This window comes from Crinia signifera, chromosome 3, assembly GCF_055691185.1.
Source record: "Crinia signifera chromosome 3, ASM5569118v1, whole genome shotgun sequence".
Taxonomy (NCBI): Eukaryota; Metazoa; Chordata; class Amphibia; order Anura; family Myobatrachidae; genus Crinia; species Crinia signifera.
This window is the reverse complement of record NC_139219.1, coordinates 192,747,042-192,757,025: the sequence shown is the minus strand read 5'-3', so window position 1 is coordinate 192,757,025 and position 9,984 is coordinate 192,747,042. Positions and strand designations below refer to the sequence as shown.

The 9,984-nt window shown below is 44.4% G+C and overlaps 1 protein-coding gene across 3 annotated transcripts in view; it reads left to right on the top strand.

The window, feature by feature from the left end:
• Nucleotides 1-9,984, top strand: part of LOC146064079 (uncharacterized) — a 251,126-nt gene continuing 241,142 nt past the window's right edge. The window contains exons 1-3 of one of the 3 annotated variants that reach the window (XR_014471743.1): nt 1-346; nt 7,857-8,011; nt 9,079-9,324. Coding sequence is in view for 2 of the 3 variants with exons in the window: in XM_083177154.1 (XP_083033280.1) it covers nt 211-346; nt 7,857-8,011; nt 9,079-9,324 (537 nt within the window). In the remaining variant the exon portion in view is untranslated. The remainder of the gene's footprint in view (nt 347-7,856; nt 8,012-9,078; nt 9,325-9,984) is intronic. The other 2 variants (XM_083177154.1, XM_083177153.1) reach the window with 2 other exon arrangements.

The following is a 9,984-nucleotide window of genomic DNA, read 5'->3' as shown; positions in this document are numbered from 1 at the left end:
GTGTTACAAACACAGCCACTTGTTATTGTCCCTGAAGTTAATGAAAGGGTTGCTGGATAGACAGATATTCATTGTCTGGGACTGTTTACTGTTGGCCTTGACAACAGATGCAACTGCACTAAACTCTGATTTAAGTCCAGCTTTCTTCTAATACTCCTTCTTTTTACAAGAGGCAACTTTTTAATATTTTTGTTGAATGAAAAGGTAAAAATGGACGAGAGACACTGGTGGATCGCAGGCAAAGTGCAGCAAACACTACACAATGAAGAAGTGGACGGCTCATCAGCTTTAGAAAGTTTTGTTACACAAACTGACAATCTTCAGCTTATCAACAGGTTTCTCCAAGGTGAGTACCTCTTACAGCAGGAGTGGTATGTAGTGTACAGTATCATATGTGTGATCGGCGCTTATTCTATTCATGTTACTGCCAGTAGAGGGTTTAAGGGCTGCACAACACAACATATGCTATTGTGTGACGATTTGTTGTATATTATACCTGCACAGAATAACAACACTGTTGCTGAACTGTGGTAAGTGTACACGGAGGACGTACATATGCTATAACTTGTTACCTATTTTGTTCTTTTCTGAATGGGTCGCAAGGTCAACAGTCAGAAGATCAACATGAGTTTTTGAAGTTGTTGTTTTTTGTGTTGAATTTTGATTTAAGTCGACATGGGCACCGTATCCGTGTAACACGTCCCCTCGCATGGCTTCAGGCACGGTGCCTCGCACACTATTCTATTCTCCATCTACGCCTAGGGGTAGGTAGGTTATAAAGTACCACTTGTTTTCGGGAAAAAAAACCCTGAAAAACGCATGTCGACCTTTTGACTGTCAACCTAATGCTTGTGTCGACCTGTCAGCCACCCTTCTGACACTTTTCTAGTAAAAAAAAAAGCCTCCCCAGTAAATTTTCTATCTAAATATATTTGTAAAGGGCCATCACTTGGGAGGGCTAGGGGGCCATGTGACCCGGGTACTGTATCAGAAGGGGTGTTGACAGGGCTGCCGCGAAGCAGTGACAGCCAGCGGCAGCATGCATTGCTGAATGGTGCCAGCTGAAGAAACCCAGTCCCCGCTCTGCTACGCCGGCCTCACAGGAGGCACACACAGGGCCTAATTCAGACCTGATTGCAGGGCACATGTTTGCAAATGGAGAAAACCATTTGCACTGCAGGTGGGGCAGATATAACATGTGCAGACAGAGTTAGATTTGGGTGAGTTACAGTTTGTTGTTTCTGTGCAGGGTAAATACTGGATGCTTTATTTTTACACTGCAATTTAGATTTCAGTTTGAACACACCCCATCCAAATCTAACTCTCTTTGCACATTTGATATCACCCCCACCTGCAGTGCACATGGTTTTGTCCATTTGCAAACAAAATGTGCCCTGCAATCAGGTCTGAATTAGGACCACAGTGCATGCACTGCTTCAGCAGGTGAGACAGAGAAGAGGGGAGCAGCCTCCACTGCAGATGTCCAGTGCTGCGATTCAGGCTCTCTCCACACACTGCGCCCCAGCACCTGTTGTTCCAAGCACAGGGAACTTGGTGGAGACACTGATGGCGGATAATAGGAAGAAAGGGACCGCTATATTGTGTGTGTGTGTGTAGCAGCGCAGTGTAACCCAGTGTGTGTGTTTGATGCGTGGGTCGTTCAATGTAACCCGTGTTTGTTGGAGTCGTTCAGCGTATATTGTGTATCTGCTGGAGCAGTGCAGTGTACCCCAGTGTATGTGTGCTGGAGCAGTGCAGTGCACCCCAGTGTATGTGTGCTGGAGCAGTGCAGTGTACCCCAGTGTATGTGTGCTCTAGCAATGCAGTGTAAACCAGTCTATGTGTGCTGGAGCAGTGCAGTGTGACCCAGTCTATGTGTGCTGGAGCAGTGCAGTGTAACCAGGGCTATGTGTGCTGGAGCAGTGCAGTGTACCCCAGTGTATGTGTGCTGGAGCAGTGCAGTGCTGGAGCAATGCAATGTAACCCAGTGTATGTGTGCTGGAGCAGTGTAGTGTAACACAATCTATGTGTACTGGAGCAGTGCAGTGTACCCCAGTGTATGTGTGCTGGAGCAGTGTAACCCAGTGTATGTGTGCTGGAGCAGTGCAGTGTAACCCAGTCTATGTGTGCTGGAGCAGTGCAGTGCTGGATCAATGCAGTGTAACCCAGTGGATGTGTGCTGGAGCAGTGCAGTGTACCCCAGTGGATGTGTGCTGGAGCAGTGCAGTACTGGAGCAGTGCAGTGTAACCCAGTGTATGTGTGCTGGAGCAGTGCAGTGTACCCCAGTGTATGTGTGCTGGAGCAGTGCAGTGCTGGAGCAATGTAATGTAATCCAGTGTATTTGTGCTGGAACAGTGTAGTGTAACCCAGTGTATGTGTGCTGGAGCATTGCAGTGTAACCCAGTCTATGTGTGCTGGAGCAGTGCAGTGCTGGAGCATGCAGTGTGTGTACTGGAGCAGTGCAGTGTAACCAGGGCTATGTGTGCTGGAGCAGTGCAGTGTAACCCGGTGTATGTCTGCTGGAGCAATGCAGTGTACCCCAGTGTATGTGTGCTGGAGCAGTGCAGTGCTGGAGCAATGCAATGTAACCCAGTGTATGTGTGCTGGAGCAGTGTAGTGTATCACAATCTATGTGTAGTGGAGCAGTGCAGTGTACCCCAGTGTATGTGTGCTGGAGCAGTGCAGTGCTGGATCAATGCAGTGTAACCCAGTGTATGTGTGCTGGAGCAGTGCAGTGTAACCAGGGCTATGTGTGCTGGAGCAGTGCAGTGTAACCCGGTGTATGTCTGCTGGAGCAGTGCAGTGTACCCCAGTGTATGTGTGCTGGAGCAGTGCAGTGCTGGAGCAATGCAATGTAACCCAGTGTATGTGTGCTGGAGCAGTGTAGTGTATCACAATCTATGTGTAGTGGAGCAGTGCAGTGTACCCCAGTGTATGTGTGCTGGAGCAGTGCAGTGCTGGATCAATGCAGTGTAACCCAGTGTATGTGTGCTGGAGCAGTGCAGTGTAACCCAGTCTATGTTTGCTGGAGCAGTGCAGTGCTGGATCAATGCAGTGTAACCCAGTGGATGTGTGCTGGAGCAGTGCAGTGTACCCCAGTGTATGTGTGCTGGAGCAGTGCAGTACTGGAGCAGTGCAGTGTAACACAGTGTATGTGTGCTGGAGCAGTGCAGTGTACCCCAGTGTATGTGTGCTGGAGCAGTGCAGTGTAACCCAGTGTATGTGTGCTGGAACAGTGTAGTGTAACACAGTCTATGTGTGCTGGAGCATTGCAGTGTACACCAGTGTATGTGTGCTGGAGCAGTGCAGTGTAACCCAGTGTATGTGTGCTGGAGCAGTGCAGTGTACCCCAGTGTATGTGTGCTGGAGCAGTGCAGTGCTGGAGCAATGCAATGTAACCCAGTGTATGTGTGCTGGAGCAGTACAGTGTAACCCAGTCTATGTGTGCTGGAGCAGTGCAGTGCTGGATCAATGCAGTGTAACCCAGTGTATGTGTGCTGGAGCAGTGCAGTGTACCCCAGTGTATGTGTGCTGGAGCAGTGCAGTACAGGAGCAGTGCAGTGTAACCCAGTAGATGTGTGCTGGAGCAGTGCAGTGTAACCCAGTGGATGTGTACTGGAGCAGTGCAGTGCTGGAGCAATGCAATGTAACCCAGTGTATGTGTGCTGGAACAGTGTAGTGTAACACAGTCTATGTGTGCTGGAGCAGTGCAGTGTAACCTAGTGTATGTGTGCTGGAACAGTGTAGTGTAACACAGTCTATGTGTGCTGGAGCATTGCAGTGTACCCCATTGTATGTGTGCTGGAGCAGTGCAGTGTAACCCAGTGTATGTGTGCTGGAGCAGTACAGTGTAACCCAGTCTATGTGTGCTGGAGCAGTGCAGTGCTGGATCAATGCAGTGTAACCCAGTGTATGTGTGCTGGAGCAGTGCAGTGTACCCCAGTGTATGTGTGCTGGAGCAGTGCAGTACAGGAGCAGTGCAGTGTAACCCAGTAGATGTGTGCTGGAGCAGTGCAGTGTAACCCAGTGGATGTGTACTGGAGCAGTGCAGTGTACCCCAATGTATGTGTACTGGAGCAGTGCAGTGTAACCCAGTGGATGTGTGCTGGAGCAGTGCAGTGTACCCCAGTGTATGTGTGCTGGAGCAGTGCAGTGCTGGAGCAATGCAATGTAACCCAGTGTATGTGTGCTGGAGCAGTGCAGAGTAACCCAGTGTATGTGTGTGTGTGTGTATAGTAATGTGAGCGATATATCTTAAAAAACCGTGTAGTGTGTATGGGGTATAGTGGCATGCCAAAAACAAACTTTAACACTGCTTGCTGCAAAGGCAGAGTAATGCATAAAATCTATATGGTCAGAAGGTATACGGATGGCTGACAATGTCTAGGTCGACAGTCAAAAGGTAGACACCAAAAGGGTAACATGCACATGGTCAACACAAGCAAACAGTTGACATGCAAACCGTTCAATGGAAAAATGTAACATACAAAAAGGTTGACATGAGTTTTTTTTTGTTTTTTTTTTAACTTTTTCCATACATTACCATCAACATGTACGGCAATTGAGAATTGCAAAGGGTGCCGAGCACACCGTTAGCACCCTGCTATAAACATGGCAAGAGAAGCTCAGGTGTTGACAGTGACACCCAAAACTAGAAAAAAATGATGACAACCTTTTCATGTGATGAGAAATAGAGATATGTGCCAGCGCTGGCTGTACCAATCAGACCAGATGGTTCTCAAAAATGTATAACAAATTTAATAATAATAAAAATAAATACAAATAAAATACATATAAATTAAATTATAATGAATCGTTAGACTTATAGTCCATGTGCACAATTTTTAAAATATATATCACAGGGATATTTTGCATGATGTTTATATTGGAGATTTCCCATAGATTAGCTGATAGTGTGAAAGTATATTACCATCCGAGTTCCTCTGGAGGTAGTTTATATCCAGGAATCAGGTCACAGGAGTCCTAGGTTTCCCTATAATTTCAAGGTCTCAGGCTTCCCACTTGGGTGATCCTCCTCTTGAATGCTGGAATAATTAGAGATCATGCAGTTATCCCAAAATGCTTAGGTCCAAATCTTGTATAAGGGGTCTCTGTAGGAGAGTGGACAGGTCACAACAGTTCCAGGATGGTATCAGCAAAGGGTTAAATCAGCAAGATCCCTAATTATTCCAGCATCCAAGAGGAGGATCACCCAAGTGGGAAGCACGATTCCCCCCCCCCCCCCCCCGCGCGCGCGTGCGCTGTCGCAGGGCAAACCCCCCCTGTTACCATCATCACTTGGATTTACTGTTGTGAAGCCATGCTGGAAGGGGCGGTGAGGCTGGACCGGAGGGAGGTTATTGTCTGCGTTGTCAAGGGGGTGAATAGGGGGCGTGTTGTGTACCCGTGGGGCGGGGGTGGTTGGTCAAATGTTGGTTGGGGGGCGGAGAAGGTGTTGGAGCTGGCTGAGGGAGTAGGGGGCGTGTTGTGTGTAGAACGCAGGGCAGGGGGGGTGGTGTGTAGAACGTTGGGTTGCAGGTCTGTGCAGTGTGTATAACGGTGGCTGGGCCTGTCAATCACCCGTGGAACCCCGCCCACTGTTATATACACTGGTTTGAGTGACAGATCTGGCTAAATATATAAGAGATGCGCAAGTTCCATGTAGCCGATCATGCCTCCAGACAATACAGTATATCCACACCAAAACATTTCACAAGGCTCCTAAATAACCAATATTCCATACATACACCTAGTAGCCAATATGCAAATATGCTTTCCTATGTCCCCATATGCATTCATGACCCACCATCACCAAGTTAGATTTGGATGAAGGTGTACTTCGACCTGATATCTATATTGCAGTGTAAAAATAAAGCAGACAGTATTTACCCTGCACATAAACAATAAAACACCCAAATCTAACTCTCTCTGCACATGTTACATCAGCCCCACCTGCAGTGCATATGGGTTTGTCCATTAGAGAGTGATTGTGCCTTTCTGAGTGAATCAGAATAACCCCCATCTTTTATCCTGGCCAACTGGTTTGACATCACTCATTTTGAAACCATGCTATAGTGGGATACATCTTTTCAATTTGATAGTTCAATGCAAATCAGTGCATCAGCCCCATACACACTAATATTGGCTGGTGGCGGAACCCAGCGTTGTGCATACATACTTGGCAAAGCCGGCGAGGAAGAGAGTGACAGTGCGGTGGTGGTGGTGGTGGTGGGGGGGATTGATGAGGGGAACGACTGCAGCATGGCTGTCATTAGTAGAGGACCTCCTTTTTCTGAACATGCAAGAGCGCGCATCGTTACCGATATTGAGTGCACACTAGATGATATTGTGAACAATATCGCTCACAAAGCCCTATTCTTCACAATATCGTGTGTATGAGGCTTTAGTATAATGAAGCAGACAGAGGTTATTATTCAACTTTACAGAGAGGAAAATGTATGTGTTTTTTTTTTTTTAATGTTATCAAATTTCCTCAGATGTTTCCATTGGTGAAAAATCTGCTAAACACTCAGGGGATAATGCAAAATGAGAACTAACCAGTTTGCTTAGCATAAGTTACATAAATCCACTCAATGTTAGGAAAGTGCTGCAAGAATCGCCATACAGTGTGTGTGTGACATCAGCTGGGAAGAGCACTTTGTCCCCAGTTATGGTGACTGCATTTGAAGCAACATAATAATCAAATCTGTTCTGCATCACAAGTTTTTTATCAGGAAAGATGTTAAAGGATTTTATCAAGGGAAATCTTGTAGCAAATACCATACTCCAGCAATTCTTCATTATTCTCAGCAGTATGCATGAAATGTAAATAGGGTGTAACAATAACTAATATAACAGATATGGGCTTTTAAATATATCATATTTTAATTTCAAAATAACCAATTTGTTCAGGAAGTTTTGAAAATGACATTTGTATTAGGGCATAATCCCGTGGGTTTTCGCTTTAATGAAATGCCTGCTTTAAAAAGTGCCAGAAAAGATGCAATTCTGCAAATTTGCTATTTCCTAAATTAAATTCCACGAATTGAATCAATTCACAGTAGGTCCATTACTGCAGCCATGCACGACGAGAACCCTAGAATGGGAATTAGATTTACTAAAGTGTGCTAGTTCTCTTTACAGGCTTCAAAGTACCATATTTACTGAAACCAAATCCACAGCTTTCAGAAGTGGCACTTTCACAATTGCTACTTGACTTGGGAGTGGGCAAAAAAAGAAAAAGGTCTCTTGTAGTGAAATAAGCTATTGTCCAATTCCTGTTAAGCCTCAGTGCAGCCATTCAGAAGCAGATTATATATATATATATATATATATATATATATATATATATATATATATATATATATATATATATATATATATATATATATATATATATATACAGATAGAGCGCACAGTCAGCGGAATGTAAAAACAACACTTTTACTGATATTAACTGACATACATTGGGGTTAGAATAAGAACTCGCCACAGAAGGCCATGTCACTGGCACAGCGGATTAGAAGCAGATGTACAGCACACACGCAGGGTGATCAGCCCAGCAGGGTTCGTCCACCCGCCGCTATCGGTGCAGGACCAGGAACGCTTGAACAGGACCAGAGGGACGTCACACGTCGGCAAGAATTGTAGCCACGCCCAACGCGTTTCGTCAACAAGGAGGACTTCGTCAGGGGGTGTGATATATTATATATATAAATAGAATCTCAGTGGCCTTTGTGTTGATATAAAGGCAGATAGTGAGATCATAGGGTACTATATATTTGTAAATAATTATATAATTCATGTGACTCTATATAACTTTGTAATGCAAATCTTTTATTTTTATTTCATTCAGCTGATGGACATCAGCTCCTCTTTTTCTTGATTGAAGAGAATGACCAAACAAATCCCACATCTTGGCAATTTCATGTCATATCAGATCTCCAAAGTTTGGAAAATGTGACCTGGAAACCACCTTTCCCCACAGTATTATACTTTCTACGCGCAGAGGTAAGCACGACGATACTACATTATCAATTGTTCTCATATATGTCATCTAACAGTCAGACAGGGATGAATAATATGACCACTAAGTCTAAAGTACTATGTCTAATATTAATAATAACTAAGTATAAGTGCATTTATTTTTTATAGCATATTTGCTGACTTTGTGGTGCTCTTATTTGGGGGGAAGGTCGCAGGCAGTTAAGTGAAGCCTGGCATTATAAACCATGCAATCAGGACCCTGCCTTACCCACTTCGTTGGGGAATCCAGTCAAATAGCTGACAGTGTCTAGATCAGTGATGGCTAACCTTGGCACTCCAGCTGTTGTTGAACTACACATCCCAGCATGCCCTGCTACAGTTTTACTATTTGACCATGCTAAAACTGGTGCAGGGCATGCTGGGATGTGTAGTTCAACAACAGCTGGTGTGTCAAGGTTAGCCATCACTGGTCTAGATCAACAGTGAAAAGGTCGGCACGTGAAAAAGGTCAACATGGTTTTGGTCAACATTGACAAAAGGTCGATATGAAAATGGTCAAAACAGGAAAAGGAGGTCATGAGTTGTTTATGATTTTTTTATATTTAAACCTACTTGTTCTTATTTTATGATCCAAGTGGGCATATAATTAGATTACCGTAGTGTGCCCAAAGCATGGTGAGCGCAGCGTCCATGTTGGCAGATTTTGACATAGACACCCTAAAAAATGATCTAAACTTATGTTGACTTTTTTTTTTGGGCTGTCGACCATTTTCATGTAACCTTTTGCTGGTGTCGAACTTTTGTAGCTGTCGACCTAAATTATGTCAACCTCTTTCAAATGTTGACCTTTTCACTGTCGACCAATAGTGATGGATCTAATTACTGTTGACCTAATGATACACACCCTTTCCCTGGAGGAGTGGATGGGACGCATAAGGTTTGTCTACCCAGAAATTCAGGAATCTTTTGGATATTCCAGGAGGAGTATATAAGTATAATACGATGTATAGAATATGAGTACAGGCCCTATTTCTAATCTATATATTGTGTGCCATATAGTGATTATCGCTAATAGTGTACTTTTTGTTCAGACAAACCATGACGTTGATGCTGCCATGATGGAGAGAGAAATATTCTGTGGCGAAATAAAGGAAAATCCAGTGGAAAGTCTTAAATGTTTACTGAATGAGCTGTGTATCCCGATTCTGCGTGCTCAGAAAGAATGGGGGTCCTGCAGTCAGGAGAGTGTTACTCATTTTCTCTCAGGTCTGGAAAAATATGTTGTAGCTCTTGAAGAAGCAGCTACCGTCACCAATGTAGAAAAGCAACACGTGACTGTAAGTACACAAAGCAGCAAAATGTTACGTTTATTGAATTTAATAGTTTTTGCAAGTATTTACTGAAAACTGATGGTGACAGCTGCTTTCCAATGTACAATATATAGTACAGTACAGAGTATGACATAAAAGATTTGTCTCTGAGAGTCTTGTTATTGGCAATGTCACATTGCTTTAACGGGATGCAGTCAAAATCCTGACGGTCAAAATCCCGAATAGGTCATAGTACCAACAAGGACAAAATCCTGACATTTAAAATACCGACAAGGTCAAAATACCGACATATAGAATGTGCAGGTGAAACTGTCAACATGACTTTGGGTCGATAGGTCGCGATGTCTACATCGTTTTTTTCACTGTTTTTTGACCCAACATGTGCCGACATGCGGTATTTCATGCCCTACCATCCACTAGGGCGTGGTGGGAGAATAAAATAGTGTGTCCGAAGCATAGCGAGCGGCTGCGGTTCACCTCCAACTTAGAATCTGGCTGCACAACTGCACATACTGTACTTCTAATGCTTGTGGCAACCGGAATAATTGTGATGTACTTCAGGAACGGATCCAGTTGACCATTGAGGGATCATTCTCTGACAAGGTTTCCCCCATAGGGGGAATAGGGACAAAGTCTTCCTCAGATGGCATTAGCTTTTGGAGACAA